At 31.5% G+C, this 18,669-nt stretch overlaps 2 protein-coding genes across 2 annotated transcripts; one reads left to right on the forward strand and one right to left on the reverse strand.

The window, feature by feature from the left end:
• Positions 1 to 336: 336 nt before the first annotated feature.
• Positions 337 to 2,346, reverse strand: LOC140445438 (ferritin light chain-like). Its single transcript, XM_072537452.1, has 3 exons — positions 2,192 to 2,346; positions 2,012 to 2,122; positions 337 to 1,087 (listed from the first exon to the last, which is right to left on the reverse strand). Exons 1-3 carry the CDS (start codon positions 2,196 to 2,198, stop codon positions 516 to 518), a joined length of 690 nt encoding a protein of 229 aa, XP_072393553.1. The 5' UTR covers positions 2,199 to 2,346; the 3' UTR covers positions 337 to 515.
• An 850-nt stretch (positions 2,347 to 3,196) lies between these two features.
• On the forward strand, positions 3,197 to 18,089 carry LOC140445442 (ferritin heavy chain-like). Its single transcript, XM_072537455.1, has 4 exons — positions 3,197 to 3,460; positions 5,669 to 5,946; positions 14,697 to 14,834; positions 17,741 to 18,089. The coding sequence occupies exons 1-4, from the start codon at positions 3,394 to 3,396 to the stop codon at positions 17,894 to 17,896; spliced, it is 639 nt and encodes a 212-aa protein (XP_072393556.1). The 5' UTR covers positions 3,197 to 3,393; the 3' UTR covers positions 17,897 to 18,089.
• The last annotated feature ends 580 nt before the right edge of the window (positions 18,090 to 18,669 follow it).

An 18,669-nucleotide genomic window follows, 5' to 3' on the forward strand; every position in this document is an offset into this window, starting at 1 on the left:
CATTGCTTTGCCCTCTTTTCTACTTCCTCAATTGTCAATGGAGGTCTAGTTTTGTATTTTATGTTTATTGGTCGATGTACATCGTGAAAACTTTCTCTAAGATACTTTGTTCAAATATTCTTCTCTTTTATTTCCAATACCAACTTTCCCTATTCATCTATTAGATAAAACATCCAGTTTTCTTATGTTTCTATAAACCTGCACTTTCCTTGATCCTTTTAGAAAGGTTAAATGAATTATGTTTTTTTTTGTAATGAAAAAATCACATAGGAGCTACCTAGATCATACTCGATAAGATAACACTTTATGGAATAAAGTAATAAAACAAATAGCCAATTAGTATTTGTCGTGGATGTATTTATTTTTCTATTTAAAAAACATTATTATAGACATTTGTTGAATAATGTACAAACATTCTTAGTTGCTAATAATCACAAGAAGATGATACAGTTATCGAAAAGTGATTCTAACCTATCTATGGAATATTATTAAATCACAAACTTAAAAATAAATATTTACTGCTTCTGTAAATAATCATCAAACATATACAGAGCCAATGAACTATCTGGTCCGTTAAGAAGGCCAGCCAAGTCAGTACTGTACCCTGCTAACTTTCTGATAAGATCTCTCTCCTTGTGCACAACTTCTTTCTCTAAATAATCGGAAATTTCAGGATCGTGGAATTGTTTGTTGTTTCTGGTGGCTTCACGATGGATGGAATGAGCTTCATGAACAAACTTCTTCTCTATATCCAAAGCTTTAGCAATAGCAGTAAGTTCACGCAAGTCAAAGCTACGAGATTCTGCTTCTTCACTTTTGATGTCTTTGGAAATAGCATTGAAGTTCATTTGTCCACCACGAGAGGTAAGATACTTGATAAATTCAATACCCTCATGCCATTTGTTGTCAGACAAGCCACGGAAAAGTTTTTCAAATCCTGCTCGGTTTCTTTCATATGTGGCAAAATTGGTTGCTAGAAGTAGATACTCAAAGGATCTGATAAAATGATGGTTTATGAATTTCTGTAGATCAGATTCAACTGCATCGATAGCTCCAAATTTGGCTGTACAATTCAACTTGTCAACATCTGTAAATAATATTTTTTTATTATTACAAAATAAAATTTTTATTTAGTAGTTTAAATTTACATCTATGAATAAACATTTGGTTGAAATTAAAGGTAATATGTCTGCTTAATGCTACATTTTTGTCTGTAAACATTTTCAACTAATTTCCAGCCAATCAGATTAAAAATATATTTATACTTTTTTCTGTTTGGAAGATAATAAGTGGAAAGTGCATGGAAATGTTGCAGGGACAAAAAAATTTATGAATTAAGCAAACCAGACACCAGTAATATGTCAATATTCACTACTAATTACATAATTATTAATATATCTATCTTAAATTAAAATATGATAAACAATTTTTTATCTATATTTTGTAAGTATACATTTCAATTTTACTGGAGATATTACTTTTTCACTAACAATCAATAAGAAATAGGGAGTCTTATGACTTATTCATATAAAGTTAATGACATTTTGCTGTAAAACTAAAAGAAATTTTATATGAACAAATTACTATAAGCTATTTTGAAAATAAAATTGGGAAGAAACTATTTAATATAAGGTTGAAATGTAATACTATCAACAAAATAGTATTGACAATCTGTTGAATTATAATTACTAAATTACACAGAGTAACCTTGTATCCACAAAAAAATTAACAAAGGATTCTGATTTTGATGAGGGTTATATATAAAAAAATTATACACAATCAGCTAAAATTAATAAATAATACCATACTTGATTATACTTTAAGAGCAGTTATGTCAATAAAAAGTTAGCATTTATGATTTCTCAATGAGAATAGACATTACTTTTATATATTCGTTTGGGCGGTGCAGTAGCCACCGCTGTTTTTGTTTTTGAAACTCTCCAAAATATTTTTGCAATCTCTACAAAGGTCAAACAAAAATAGAACTAAATATGGATAAAAGATTACTTACACTTCGCAGCAGTTGGATTGCATGCGGTAACTGCGTCTTGATAGCAAAAATCTTCGGAGGCCAAAGCGGCGACGCAAAGGAAAGATAGTACAATGAAAGTCTTCATGATCCCTAGTACAAACAAAATTAATGAACAATAATCACTAATGTGGTATTATCGAAAGCTTTAAGAATACTAACCTGGCATCTCGTCAGCGTAATCATGAATAACAATAAACGATTCAAGTTCTTGTTATATTTTGTTGTCTACGCATCGAATAATCGGAAACGACGTGCGCAACTGTGTCGGGCGCATGAAAATTCTCCGCAACCACAAGAAAGTGCTTTGTCAGGATTATTGACGACGGCAACGTTGCCAGATACTTTAGGTAAATCATGATCATGAAAATACTTATCATAAACAACATGAATCGTTAACACTTGACTTCACTTATTTCCATAAAAATGTTTTACTAAGTTTACAAAAATATTATTCTAACAAGTGTCGTTTAGTAATATAGGTAATCATAATTTGATATATTAGACCAAGCCTATCAAAAATACTCGTACACTAGATTTACAGGAGACTAATAGTTCCCATTGTAGATTGCAAAGTGGTCGCTTAGACTTATATAGCTTTTTACATTGCGATCTGAAAGATTTTTTATGTGTACACCATGCATATATGTTTAAGTCAAAAATAGCTATTACAGTCCTTATTAGACACCCGATCACGTTCTAAAAGGGCTGTTTCAGGTATTTATGGCATTGGTTAACAATTTCACTGAAGGTTCAGGTAATAAAATAATGTTGGACCACTTCCTCTGGAAATAGGGTCAGACTACAACCAAAGAATATAGACGCATCTACATATATTCTATGCGTCTATATTCTTTGCTACAACGTACAACACAACTGGTTATGATTAGTTATAGTTATGATTCATAAGTAATAAAGTTTGAATTCACGAATAGGTTTAAAAACTATAAAAAATGTTAACCTAATTATTATGTTTTAAAATGAATATGATTAACGATTAGTTACTTTAATTTTATGTTATAAAATATATTATTCGTTTATATAATAAAAACCCCTAGACTTTTCTGAAAGATGCGATTATTATGAATATATATGTGCCACGGCAACAGTGTAATGGACTTCGACGTGAATGTTTACAATTTAGCATCCGTCGTAGAAAACAAGTATGAGACAGAGATAATGTCATGGTAGTGCTGTGCGCAAAATATAATATTTACGTATAATCTAACTTTTTCAAGTTGTATTGTCATAGTCCACCTTCTGCACCAGTGAGTGTAAAGGCAGACTACAGTGATTACTTACTTTATTATTGAATAAACTTTCGTTATATTTCTAGTACATCTAATCATCATACATAAAACAACATGAAGTCCGTTGCGGTATTCGTATTTTTGGCCTGCTTTGCAGGTTTACATGCTGTCCAGCTAAAATGTAAGTATTGCATTTGTATCACAAATAAAAAAATGTTTTTTGGTCGATAGTTTTCTATTTTTTAAAATTCCGGTAGTGACTAAGCAACCAATATCCGTAACCATAAGCGAGTTATTATATTCACGTCATGCTACCATTCCATAATATTCAATGATTCTTGTAAGGTCATTTTTTACATTTACGAATCGTGAATTTGTCAAATTAACAATAAAAATTGTTGTAATTTAACTAACCTTGAAACATTTAGTATTTATGATTTAATTCTTTGGTACAACAACCTGTTATTTCATCTTTTCTTAGATTACAGTATAAATAAAACGAATTTCAGCACAAAGCACTGAAAAACAACTTTTTTAAATTGGAAATGTCATATACCTTAAACTGCTGATTTTTATTTTAATGAATAGGCTATAATTCTACAAAAAATGTATATTTCATCATAAATAGTATGCTTGGTTCTCTTCCAAATCTTGTTTATTAGGATGTTGATATGAATGTGTGTACTATTATTAGTACTATCAGCAGTAAACAAAATGTAAATACATTAACCACATTTTTATTTACACATTGCCTACAACTGGAATGTAATAAAAAACTTATCTTTGTTGTTGGTGCTATTTATATTTCCATAATTAGAAATGATAAGTCACTTTGTAATGTCATTGACTTTGGTTCCTAGTATAGCAAAAAAAAACTGCTGTTTAATTTTCCTAAATATTACAAGCTTGTTTCAATTATGTGTTTTCTTTTATTGATATATTTTTAATCATTTTTCCAAATCTACAAAAGAATTAATGCTGGACCTACCTATATATTCTTTATACCACAATCTCTCTCTGTATGACATTGCAATTCCTGATGTTAGATTCTAATACAACATTTAAATAGACCACATGATAAAAAATAACTATAAATCATCAAATAAAAAAGTCATACAATCTGTAATAAACACAAATTTTAGTAGGAATATAAAATATTTACACTTATTACAAAATTTTCTAGCTATTCTGATATTACAGTAGACTCCCTCTATAACGAGAACTGAAACGGCAGACTAATTACCTCGTTATAAGCGGATCTCGTTATATCCAACAACAATAATACTGTGCATACATATGAATATTGTGCAGTTTAGTTTAGTTTTCTAAAACATTAACTTTCTATAGTGAAGCCATTCAGAGCAATATAAGATGCTAATAAATATTGTTTGTATGGCGTTTTTGAAAAAAAGTTGTTGACTTTTATTGTCAATGAAATACATTAAAACAAAAAAGAGTTGTTTACTTTTATTGTCAATGATATATGTTAAAACAAAAAATCTGTATTCTGTAAATCTGTATAAAGCATATTTTCAAGAATAACAAACTACTGCGTCTGCAATTGGAAGAAGTCTGTCATTTTTAACTGCTTTAAATTGTCCAGTATTCTATCTATCATATTTACTAAAGATGTGAAACAGATTTATGCTTCTTCATTTGCGTTTTTTCTTTGGATACAGTTTCTGATAACCTTTAAAACACTTTCCACATCTTGTCTATTAGGACCTATATTATTAGGTGTGAATGGTCAACCCCCTACAATGACAATTGTGAATCATAAATTGTATATTTCCGACTAAGAATCATAAATTGTAAGAAGTTTATTGCCGACGGCACTTAAAAAGGGTATTTATTTATAGCCACAGTCGGGCCAAAACGTAAAAAAACACGTTTTTCAATCTTATTTTCTCTCGTTATAAGCAAATTTACCTCGCTATAGAGGGTTATAGTTCAATAGAAATTTCACGTTACATCTAATGTACCTCGTTATAAGCGAAAACTTGTAATAACCGTGTTCATTATAGAGGGAGTATATATTGCGGACGGCACTTAAAAAGGGTATTTATTTATAGCCACAGTCGGGCCAAAACGTAAAAAAACACGTTTTTCAATCTTATTTTCTCTCGTTATAAGCAAATTTACCTCGCTATAGAGGGTTATAGTTCAATAGAAATTTCACGTTACATCTAATGTACCTCGTTATAAGCGAAAACTCGTAATAACTGTGTTCGTTATAGAGGGAGTATACTGTATATTAATTATTGGTCTACAGTCTACCTAAATGCAGTTACAACATTGTAGAATTTAAAGGCACCATGGATCACTTCTTCCCTAATCATCTTTCAGGCTTTGGATATATGTCAATACAAAATTCATGAAATTGTTTTAGGTGCTCACCAAGAACTGGATATCCCAAAAGATTGGATTGATATGAACAATGTTTGCGTGAAAAAGATGAGAGGCCAAGTTGAAGAGGAACTTAAAGCTTCAATGCAATACATGGCCATGGGTGCTTATTTCTCAAAAGACACAGTGAACAGACCTGGTTTTGCTGATTTATTCTTTAAATCTGCTAGTGAAGAAAGGGAGCATGCCATCAAATTGATCCATTATTTGCTCATGAGAGGAGAACTTACTTCTAGCATCAGTGATCTCATCAGAAGAAATGTAAGTAAAAAAATGTGCTGGTGTTTTAAGAAATGGTGTATATTTATAAAAACAGCTGTTCAAAAATATGAGCCATTTACTACTTTTATACTTACTGACATTACAATTTTTTATTTTGTCCTGCAACAAATCTAATTGCTTTTGCTTTGTTTGCTTCTTTTAATACAAAGCTTCTCAGATAATTTCAGTGTCTATTTTTAAATTCTATAAATGATACTCCAAAATGTTGGCATACATATTTACCATTCAAAAGGATTTTATACATCAAATAATTATGGAATCTTTTATTTCTATTGTGAAAACCTGTTTATTTTTTTTAACCATCTTCCAACTAATACTTTAGTTATTTATTTGAATAACATAATATATGCAAAAAAATTCACAAAAATAATTTAAAATGAACTAAGGAAGTAACCTTGAACTTTTATTATAATCAGATTCAGCCATGCCATATCTATATTTTTCTTATGAAGTTTTAAGTATTATCAACATTTTTTTGCACCTGAATATGGACATTTTTTTTGTTATGCTTTTATAAACTGTTTATTTTTCTAAAAGAAATGCATTGAATTATTTGAAAGATCTTATGACTCACAAATTTTAAGATACTCAGTTGAACTGTGAACTTTACTCATGAATTCCCAAATAGGGCATATTGTTATTTGTGTTTTGTGTTGGAGATATCAAAAAGGTGACTAATTCTTATATTATACCTATTTAATATGTTTAGTTGGTATGTTCGATAAACATTGATATCATTGTGTCCACATGTCTATTATATTAGGAATTTCAGATAATTTTATTACTCAGAAATAACACTAGGAAATAATTTACAACTAATTTTAGTAAAACTGTATTTATTTTTGATGGATACATTTAAACACAAATCAAATTATCTATTGCAGGTTGAGGTTGAGGTTATATCACATATGCATATTATTACATTTTTTCTTCTGTTATTTTCTTTAAAAGGTTGGCAATCTTCACAGGAATTTATATTTTTGATGCTGTGTTTAAACAGGTCAACATCTGTATTTAATCCAGTCTCAAAATTTTCAACAAAGGAACACATTTTCTTCTCTTACTCTTTCCTCTTTTTCTGTGTGGATTGTTTAACAAGTTATAATCTTTGCTTGTCATGATATATCTTAGAAATGTAATTAGATATCTATTTTTCTCCTGTCATGTTATTCTCTTTCTATAATGGCATCTGTAATATTTTTTAATAAGTCATTAATCAATTTGGAGTATATTTATGGATTGTGTTCAATAGTTTATACTTCTATAGTTTTCACAAAGTCACGCAAAGATAAATGGAAAACAAACACAGTGTATATCAGTACAAAGCGGAATCAGATAGGGTGACTTGTTAAACCCACTTCTTTTTAATATAATAATGGACGAAATAATACAAGCAGTACGTAAAGGTCATGGTTACAGAATGGTGAACAAAGAAATCCAAATATTATGTTATGCAGACGATGCCACATTAATCGCCGAGGCAGAAGACAAGCTCCAAAGATTAACACACATCTTCAATACAACAGCTAAGAAATACAATATGATAATATCAGGAGAAAAAACCAAATGTATGACAACATCTAAATACCCACTACGATGTAAAATCGAAATTGATGGGAAAATAAAGCAGGAAGCCAGGTTTAGATATCTGGGAGTAGATATAACTAGTTACGGAGATGTTGAAGAAGAAGTATGACAACAAAGCTTAAAAGCAAGTAAAGCGGTGGGATCTCTTAATGACAAAATCTGGAAGAACAAACACCTAAGACAAGACCCACAAACAAGAATCTATAAAGCAGCAATTAGACCTATATTAACATATACGGCAGAGACAAGACCTGACACATCTAAAACGAGACGACTACTAGAAACAACAGAGATGAAAATACTCCGATGAATATACGAAGTGCATGCAATATAGAAGACATAAATGGATGGATGGCAAAACGGAAACAGGAGTGGAGCGAACACATTAGTAGAATGGCAGAGGATAGGATAGTATGAATAGCACGAGATAAGTCACCAAATGGATGAAGAAGTATTGGCAGACCAAGAAAAAGATGTTGCGATAATTTAAACAATTTAGGAAGCTAATATTGAAGAAGAAATGCCAAGTAATATTGGTCTATTCAAGTTGCTTTTCTATTCTTTGACATTGTAATAGCCTCCATAAGTTCTTACATTTTTAAATGGCCAATTACATATAAACTTTTTTGTAAGTTTCCTTTTATACAACTGCTAGGTTTATACAACATATTCTCATATTCTAGTTCTTCATTTTTATTTTACTATTCCTATAATGACACATCTATTCCACATCCACTCCATGTCCTTACTCATCAAAAAGTTCTTTGTTTGTTTTGCTGTATGGATAGTTGCATTGTCATGATCCAGAATGATTCAACATTTTTATTTATTTTGAGTATTTCTGAGAAATCATCTCTTAAAAAATAGTATCTGCCGAAAAGTATACAGAAATAATATGTATACCATTCTACATTTACAATTCCATGATCATCCATGATATAAAACAGCCCAATTATTTTCTGGGAAACACTGTGAAATTTCATGACATTAAAAGTTGTTTTAATTTGTCTTGGAAAATCCAAAGCTTTGAGTTTGTTTTTTTTGGGTTTATGCACAAAGACAACTTTCATCGCTACTAATAATGTATGATGGCCTTGAATTGAACAGTTCTTTTGAACAAGTGAACAAGTCTTTTTTGTATCCTTTTTTCAATCTCCAGTTAAATTGTCTGGAAAACAATGCCATCCAAGTTTAATATCAATGTTTCTTGCTGTTTTTGATGTTGTCAGCCTACCTTCACAAAACTTATCTCTGTGGCTACTCTAATCAAATTTAAATTCTTGATACCACCGAAAAACTTGTTCTCTGGACAGTTCCTTATCACCAAATGTGGATCATCGATATACTTACTCCTTTTCACTTTGTTTCAATTGAAAGTAAAACAAAATTATTATTCATAAATGTTCGGAAATTGAACAGCTCAATATTATTATATTTTGTCACTTTTCATTAGCAACACTAATGTCAAATTTTACATATTTTTATCTCGATCAAATAATGAGACACTGGAGATTATTTATTATCTATAATGGGAATTAATCACAATTTGTATATCTTCTTCTCCTCTCTCCACCTTTGATAATGTTGCTCTAAAGAGCTCAACTGAGTTGCGGTTGTACTGTTGGCTCAAATGATTTAGCCAGGATATAAGTAATTTTTCTTTTTGCTTATTCTGTCCAGTATCTTTCCTTTTATAATCCAGTATCTGCAGCAACATATATCTCTTCTCTCATCACATGGCCCAGTAAGTGCAATATCCTTATTTTAATTGTATTCAAAACCTTTTCCTTTTTCACTCTTTTTAAAACATTGTTGTTCGTAATCTTATCCCCTCAGCCTATTCTTAAGATTCTCCTTTTGCTCACATCTCAAACGCTTGTATTCTGTTGCTAATGTCTTTTTTTAGAGTCCATGCCTCCATTTCATAACACCAATAATACTCTATATTTAAGGTTTTGGGTTCCCTACTGCATAAAATAAATAAGTGAGGTATAGGTTGATCAATAAGAACAAGGGTAATTGTACTACATCATTTATTTGTGTTAACTACAATGTCGGAGAAAATCAAACAAAGAAAGTTCGAGCAACTTTAAAATGTACTTAACTCTCGTAATGATGACTGCTCTTCTCCTAATCAGGTGTTCAAGGAAAGGTCTGCAGCAGCTTGATGTTGTTGTAAGGTCAACATCGACTGATGTTTGTTGGTTGATTGAAAAAGGTGATGACCCAGTTGAAAGTTTTTTTGGTCAATTCTAGTCCATGGTTTCTCAATGATATCTCTGTGAATTTTTGGAAGGCAAGCTCGAAACTGTCATTGATTCTACATTTAAACGGACTTGTTTCTGAAGTGGGGTATAAAATGGAAAAATAAACTACAAGTAATATTGTTAGTGTTGAGAAAAAATAAAATTTAAAATTAAAATAAAAATGTAACGTTTATAACGTTACAAGAATTGGTAATTTCTTGCATATAATTGTTGTTTTAGATATGACTTCCTAAGCATGTATATTTGTCCACCTTTTGAACAAGTTCGCCCTTAATCCATAACCTCGCTTGATGTGTCTCTGCAATGCACACGAATTTCACCTTTTTGATATTTAAAGTTAGTCCACCCTCCTTGCTACTATCTACAATCTTATCCATCAGAACCTGCAATTCTGCAATTGACTCTCTGATCATCCATGTATCTGATATTATTGATAGGTTCTCCGTAGACTTTAATTCCTATTGATGTTCCTTTTATTACTTCCTGAACTATCTGTTCTGAGTACAGGTTAAAGAGCAACAGAGAAAGTATGAACCCTGCCTTCTTCTTCTTCTTTAAATATCGTCTCTCAATCAGAGGTTCAATATCATCATCACTATCTTTACTCTATATAGTGCTACTCTGAAGAGTTTCTGTTGAACTGCATCTAAACTCTCCTTCTTCCTAAATTCCTTCCTCATCTTATCTTTCCTTATATTATCAATCTTACTACCAATCTTATCAATAAACCCCTGCCCTACCCCTCATTAAATCACTCTGTCAGTTTGTTAACAACTTTTACAGAAGTAACTTGATTAAAATACATAGGCAATTTGTGCTTAATTTTCATTAAAGATAGTAAACTACATTAAAATGCCGCAAGAAAATAACTTCATACTCAAGTACTGTGGAAATGTGATTTAATCAAATCCAACCAGGATGAAACTACATTAATTTTCTGTTATAGCTTGTTTAAAAGGAAACAGGCCTATAAAAAAGAAGAAAACTAAGAAAGCCTATAATAAATATGTTTAAAATATGAAATTTCGAATATTCAAGTTCAGTTTAGATAATTTTTTTGTAAACAACAGTATATTTTAAAATTTGTTAAAATGTTATTAAAGCATTCTTTTCTCGCGTGCTTAGCAGCGATAAGTCGTATAATATGCAGATAAGGAGTCCCATATGGAAAGTGTATTTTTTAAATTGTATGGGATTTATCTATACAGACAAGTATGTCACACTTCCCAGAATTGCTTAGTAACAACAAAAATTAAAAAGGTATTTCATATTTTTTCGTATAAAGTTCTCATTTTTATAATTACAACATTGATTCATTGTTCAGATCATTTTTTAAATTACAACATTGATTACCTTGGTCAGATAATATTGTAACATATAAATATAATGCCTATCTGAAGTGTTGACTACAATGTCAAGATTGTGTAAACTGTTTCAGTTTATAGATTGGAATAAAGATTTTAAATTTATCAAAATTGATGATACATATTTATTATTTAATTTAATTTAAGACTTTCTTGGCAAGTTATATTAATGTTTATATAATTGCTTTTCTTTGAAAGCAGCTGTAAATATGTTTATTATTTATTAGCAGTAAACAATGTTTCATTGTTTATGTCTGTACAAAGGAATTATTAGGAAATGATAGCAGTGATATAAAGAGTTTGCTTGATAAGTAAATGACTTACAAATTTGTTTTTGTGCACATTTTAAAAGTTAAGGAATGCCCTCTTTACATATTTTCATAGAAATTATTGATTAAATAAAAATAAAAAAGGTAATTAATATAAAGTTAGTATAAAGGCACAATTAAGTGATCATACTCTACAGTTCTTGTATCTCTTCATATAGTTCTCTCATTCAGGATTCTTTAGCTCCTCTACATTTACATTTTTCATACAGTTATCCATTTTTCTTTTTTTGATGTTTCTCTGGTTTTAACATATTTTCACAAATTTGGGTAGTTGCCACATAGGCGTGGTCACAGTGGGTGCCGTGGAACCCACACTAACTTTCGAGGGGCGCACAAATAGAGAAACAACACCTAGACAGAGTATTATAGGTTTTATACCTACTCGTCAGAAAGAATTTAATGATCAAAAAATTGAAAACTGTTTTTCATATATGAAAATGTCATTGTTGGAAATATAAAAAGTATAAAAAGTATATGGGGAAGGGGGGGGGGGGCGGGTCAGGGGAAGGGCGCGATTTTCAGCGTTGGAACTAAAAAAACTGGCCACGTCTATGAGTTGCCATCTTGATCGAGTTTTAAATAGTTTATATTTGTTGATTATTGCGGTGTTAAAACAGTAATGCTGGATTTTCTTCCAGGAGTATCCGTCCGTTCAACTATTTATATATATGTTTTGTTCACCAAAGAGTATATATTTTCAATTATTCTCCGCGAATATTCATGGGTTTGCCTCGTATATCAATACATGTAAAGAGTGTTTGTATTAGACCTGTAACCTGGCAAAACTATTTACTTTGGTATACAAACGATCAAGGCCGTTCGCTTATGTCTTAGACTGGGCGTGGTTCTTTCAATCATATAGAAGCTGTGTATTATCTTTAAAATTAAAATGTAATGGGCACCATCCTTAAATTTATTCTCGTAAGGAACAAGTTGAAAAAATTGAAAAGTAGATTTTAAAACAAAACTATCCTTTTAGTTACCATGAGAAGTGTTTATACAAAACTAAAATTATACTTTATCCCAAATTTCGAAATTAGTTCACATAAAAATACATTTATTTATTAGGTAGAATGCCTATTATAATTCATCATCATCATCCAGCCTTCATTTATCACGTTCACTGCTGGACAAAGGCCTCCCTTAAACTCCTCCATTCTTTGCGATTTTGTGCTCTTTGTTGCCAATTTTTCGTGATACGCCTGATGTCGTCAGCCCAACGTGTAGGTGGTCTTCCTCTACTACGTTTGTCTGCTCTTGGCCTCCAATGTGTAATTTTACTCGTCCATCGTGAGTCATGCATTCTCGCTACATGGCCTGCTTAATTCCATTAAGTTCCGCTATGCGTTCCACAACATCAGCAATACTCGTCCTTCGCAGATCTTCGTTTCTTATTCGCTCCCGCAACGCCACTCCCAGCATAGATCGTTCCATTCGTCTCTGTGCCACTCTCAATTTCGAAGCTGTAGTCTTGGTTAGAGTCATAGTTTCCGCCCCATAGGTCATGACCGGTAATACGCCTTGGTAAAATACTTTTCTTTTGAGGCTAATTGGTATGTTGGCCCTAAGTGTGTCTCGCAGTTTTCCAAAGGCCGCCCACGCTAAAGTAATTCGTCTTTGGATTTCACATGTTTAGTTATCCCTGCTGATTCTTATTTCGTGACCCAAATACGTATATTTCTCTACCAGTTCTATTATAATTTAAATATCTGCTTCTTCTATTATAATTAAAAGATCACTAATAAATCACTTCACTGTTATTTAGTTCATAAATATTCTTCACTGCTCAATAGAAAAAAATATAAAATATTTACAACCTGATTTATCCAAAGCTGGTATTATCAAAAGCTGGTTGTCATGAAGAAGGGATATCATTTATTTCTTTTTACCCTCTAGGTAATTGGCTGACCGAAACCTTGGGTCTATCTAGCAGGAAACATATTATACACCATAAAAAAGATATAGCTCCCGGTTATGGGTCTAAAATAAATATTTATTTGAAAATATATAAAAGAAAAGGAATTTTTCGGCTTAGGTCATTAAGAGACCACCTAAACAAAATAACGTCTTGACTGTTTGACGTTCAAGGAGATAAAGATGGAGGGAAAGGAATTTCGCTCGGGAATCGAGACGAATCAACGAACGCATCTATCGGAGATGTTAGGGAATACAGCAGGGTTCCTGAAGCAATTCAAATGCACTCGGCGGACGGATGTCTTGAGCAACTTTATTCTGAATATCCACTCGAAATTATAACAATTTTTTTGAAACGGTTACAGTCCTACGATAATGCTTGTCGGTGCTGTTTCCAAACCTTTACTGGATGGAAGTAACTTAATGTTTTTGGTCTATCTCAGTGATAATTTTAAGAAACTGGTTTTAAATTTTAAGAATACAAACAATTAAATTGGTACGATCGCTTTCAGAGAATGAGAGAAGTTTTACCAAAGCAGATACTAGACTGGGTGGTGAATCGTCAAATGGGCGACAGGAAACTCAATGGAAATTCTTAACTGTTGAATTCCTGCTTCTCTAATTATTTAACATCAAAAGTTACGAGAAATTATTTGTAGAGGACGGAAATCTGTATTAACAAATGTTAAAATTGTTCTACGAATTAAACACAGTCCAAAATTTTGCAAAAATATAATAAATTAAAGAGTGGAATGAAGTATTTTTGAAATGTGTAAACATTTATTTCCTACCTGAGTGCTTTCGGCTTATATAGCCATCTTCAGAGTATGGTCAAGTTTTTAAAAAATACTTACGAGATTATATGGTGGAAAAATCCACAATTTTCCTTTAAGCTCTTTCTTTAAAATAACACAAAAATTTGGTTATGGTACGGATGTCAGAACCCAACCATTTTGTTGTAGCTAAAGCAGCAGATAGTATTGATTCTAGTTCTCGAGAACGAAAAAAAAAAATAAAAATAAAATGAAAATAAATTAAAATAAAATTAAGATCAAATAAAAATCAAAATAAAATGAAAATAAAATCCAAATAAAATACAATAAAAATAAAATTAAATTAAACAGCCTCATTTGCTGTAATGGACGATATAAATAAGCTAGGATATTTTCAATAGATTAAATACCATTTGCAATTAATATAAAATAAACACAATAAAACTTTTATTTGTATTAGTTTATTTTTTTTTTTTAACATACCCATTTTTATAGCTTGCACCTGCTGTCACAACATGGGAAAACGGAGTAAGCGCCCTCAAACACGCTCTTAAACTGGAAGCTTCAGTTACCAGAAAGATCAGAGATGTCATCCAAGTTTGCGAAGATGGCTCAAACTTCAACGATTATCATGTAAGTTTCTTTTCCTTTTAATAGATAGTAAAATTTCGTTTCAGCCAAAGCAGTCGAATCTGATATCATCGATTTAAAGTTTTTATCATTATTTTATTATACACACATCAAAAGTGTCTAAGGAACACCATTATTATTCCACTTTTTTCATTAAAAACGTAAAATATTTTTTGGTAATACATACCATTCGATTTGAAAACTTGTTCTCTACAAATCAAGGTATGCCATGTAAATTAATCTGCAAATTGCACTGTTTTATTAAGGCAAAAGTACAGCGCCTCGAATTTATACGATTAATTGCTTGCTTCAAATTTAAATAAATAGTTCTTCAAATTTCATAGATAGTCTCAATTTACTTTAAAATTTTACCAAAACAAGATTATTAAACGCAAAGATAGTCATGGAGCATCTGCATTTAACACATATGTTAAATGCTGTGAATATGAATTAGGCTGGTCTTTCACCAGTTGATGTTGAACATCATTTTGACGTGTCTTGGTGTGTGATTTCGACACACATATCGATCCTCGACAGGATCGGTATGTGGTAGGATTATCTCATCAAAATGTGCGTGAACTCTATGGGGCCCTAGAGAATACCCACAACATTACTGTATGTGACCAAACTTTGAGGAATAGATTACATGAAACTGATCTGCATACCAGAGGTTCATTGAGGGTTCCCATGTTATGTTGAGTCAGATTAAGGTGGACACAAGAACATGTGAAGAACATGTGGAGTGGGACTTACAAGAATGGAGTTGTGTGTTATTCACAGATGCAGCTAAGTTTTGTCTCTACTCTGATTAAGGAAGAGTGAGAGTTTGGAGAGGACCTGGTCGATAAGAGAGACAGTGTGTTTAATTCAAGAGATTGGTTTCATAATGAGGATATTACACTTTTAGTGTGGCCAGCACAATCGCCAGATCTTAATCCCATCGAACATGTATGAGATATCATTCAGAAATAGATTGCTCCTCATTTGCAAAATGTTTATACTAGACAAGGTCTTTAAGATCTTAAACAGGAATGGTGCCTTAAAACGAAATTTATAATTTAATTTTAAGCATTCCAAAGAGGTGTCAAGCTGTAATTAAATTAGTACACTTCGTAACTATTGTTTGATTATTTCATCATAAAGAAATCACAGTACACTAAAATTAAACTGAATTTTTTTGCTGACTAATCAGGCATTATAACGAAATGTCACTTTTTAAAATCCAATCAAAATTTATGTATGTATGTATATACTTATAGGAAAAAAACTTTCTGTTCCTTAGACATTTTTCATGTGTTTAGTTTTAATATACCACAGTCCAAAAGTTTAAAATCCAAAATGGATCGAACCAGGTCGGCCAATGTATGGGCAGTACGGTAAGAGATGAGAACTTATGGCTCAGTGATACTCATCCCATTGACACCCACTGGAAGACGTTGAGATGTTAGAAGATCCGAAAGCAACATCAATAAAAAACCGTTTATATGCTAATAATAACTTCAATAAGAAGTATATACCTACTCCCCTTCAAACGAGGCGGTAAAAACTGTTAAAATAAATTATCTTGGAGTCATTATAAAGTCATTCATATTGATTTATTTATTATTGCATTGGAAAAACATTGCAGAAACTATCTGAAGTAATATTTTGCGTTTATGCTATACTGAAGCTCCTGGAGAAATTTTACAAACTGTAGGAATCCTTGAATGAGCATTCTGTATCGGGAGTCTATCCTGCAGTTGTTACAGAATGCTCATACGTAATATTTACAAGAAAGCTACAATGAAAATACAAATAGATGCGAAAACCAAAGCTATACCAATCAACAGAGGAGTTCGCCAGGGAGATGTTATCTTACCAAAGCTATTCACACTTGGACTCAAAGACGTGTTCAAAGACAATAACTGGGCAGATAAAGGAATAAATGTTAATAGAAGAAAACTGTGTCATTTGAGATAAGCTGATGACATTGCAATATTCGCTATAAGTTTCGAAGAACTACAGACCATGATGACGCAACTATTTCAAGCTTCGGAAAAAGTAGGTCTTAAGATGAACTTAAGACAAATACAAAAACAAAATTAATGACAAATACACCGAATATTAGAGAAATAAAGTTGAACGACATAAATTTAGAAACAGTAAGCGAATACATCTACCCGGAACAGATAGTGAAAGTTAACAACGAAAATCAAACTGACCAAATTACCAGAAGAATAAGGTTAGCGTGGGCAACATTTGGAAAACAGAGTTGGATCTTGAAAAGCACTAAAATAGAACAATATTTGAAAACCAGAATTTACGATCAATGTATCCTCCATATACTTAAGTATGGTTCACAGCCGTGGACACTCACCAAGTCTAATATGGATAAAATAGTAAAGACACAAAGAGCGATGGAAAGATCAATGCTCGGGGTGAGATTATAGACAAAAAAACAAACATAAGAATTAGAAGCAAAACCAAAGTAAAAGACGCAGAAGAACATGCTACCAAATTAAAATGGAGCTTTGCAGGACACAATGCCCGACAGAAGGATAAAAGATGGAACCACGAAATACAACAATGGAGACCATGGTTAGAAAAGAGAAGTAGAGGAAGACCACAAATGAGATGGGCTGATGACATTAAGAAGATCGGAGGACACAACTGGAAGCAAGTGGCGCAAAATAGAAAACACTGAATTGATTTGGGGGAGGCCTATGTCCAAAGTTGGATTACTTAAGGCTGAAGAAGAAGGAATTCTTCAAACGCACATTCTAAGACAACATAACAGGTTTCTAGTTTATATAGGAACTAAAGTTAATTTTTTGTAAATAGGAAAATATATACTTATAGAAGATATAGATAGACGTGTAGTATTAGTCATTAAAATTAATCAGTTGTTTAAAATTTCTTTTTGTCCTCAGCTTGTTGATTACCTGACTGGCGACTTCTTGGAGGAACAATACCATGGACAACGAGACTTAGCTGGAAAAGTCTCCAATTTACAAAAGATGATGGGAGAACACGGAGCCCTTGGCGAATGGCTCTACGACAAGAAGCTCCAAGAAGCTTCTGCGTAATTTCATTACAATTGTAAATATTTTTAGAGCAGTTTTCGATTTGACGTCCTAAAACTGTGTTACGTGATATAGTGATAGTTCTTTTCATTTTTTTTTGTAAATTGTTAGACGATTATTCCATTTATGTATTCGTTATGTTCATTTTGGAAATTATAACAGAAATAAAGACAACTTTTCATTAAAAAAGTTTAAATCGAGTTTTATTTTCTACATTTATACCAAAATCAACTGTAATCAACTTCATATTTTAAAATTACTTGCAAATATATACAGGGTCTTCCATAACACCGTACCGCATCAAAGATATTAAAAAGTATTTAAAAGTTATAACCAAAGACTATAGCGGGATAAGGTAAAATCCGCACTGGGTTGGATTTTTAATTGGGGTTGGTCACTTGTACATATCTAGAAACACCTTTAAATCAAATTTGTAGCCTCTGGGGTCCCCTATCGCAAAAAATGTGTTTTTTTTTTTTTTCGAAAAAAAACCCTCGATTTTTTTCAGATTTTTTTAATTCAAATTGAGCTCAGGAAAAATATTTGAATTTTTCAAAAAATTGATCGAATCAAAAATCGGTATTTATTGACATACAGTTTAGATTATGTGCCAAAACCATGGCAAAAAAACAAAAAAAGGGTTTTTTAAATTTTGAGGATTTTATAGGAAAAAATACAAGAAAAATAATTATCTAGAAGTTTGCGAAAAATGACCTACATAACCTAAAAATTCTTTGAAAATTTAAATATTTTTCCTCAAGAGTGTTTTTGGCCAT

This window comes from Diabrotica undecimpunctata, chromosome 7 (genome assembly GCF_040954645.1).
Source record: "Diabrotica undecimpunctata isolate CICGRU chromosome 7, icDiaUnde3, whole genome shotgun sequence".
Taxonomy (NCBI): Eukaryota; Metazoa; Arthropoda; class Insecta; order Coleoptera; family Chrysomelidae; genus Diabrotica; species Diabrotica undecimpunctata.

Coding starts and splice junctions, on each gene's coding strand:
- LOC140445438 (XM_072537452.1), bottom strand. Junction 1,088..2,011: donor CAATCCAACTGCTGCGAAGT/GTAAGTAATCTT, acceptor TATTATTTACAG/ATGTTGACAAGTTGAATTGT.
- LOC140445442 (XM_072537455.1), top strand. CDS start 3,394: ATGAAGTCCGTTGCGGTATTCGTATTTTTGGCCTGCTTTGCAGGTTTA. Junction 3,461..5,668: donor ACATGCTGTCCAGCTAAAAT/GTAAGTATTGCA, acceptor AAATTGTTTTAG/GTGCTCACCAAGAACTGGAT. Junction 14,835..17,740: donor CAAACTTCAACGATTATCAT/GTAAGTTTCTTT, acceptor TTTTGTCCTCAG/CTTGTTGATTACCTGACTGG.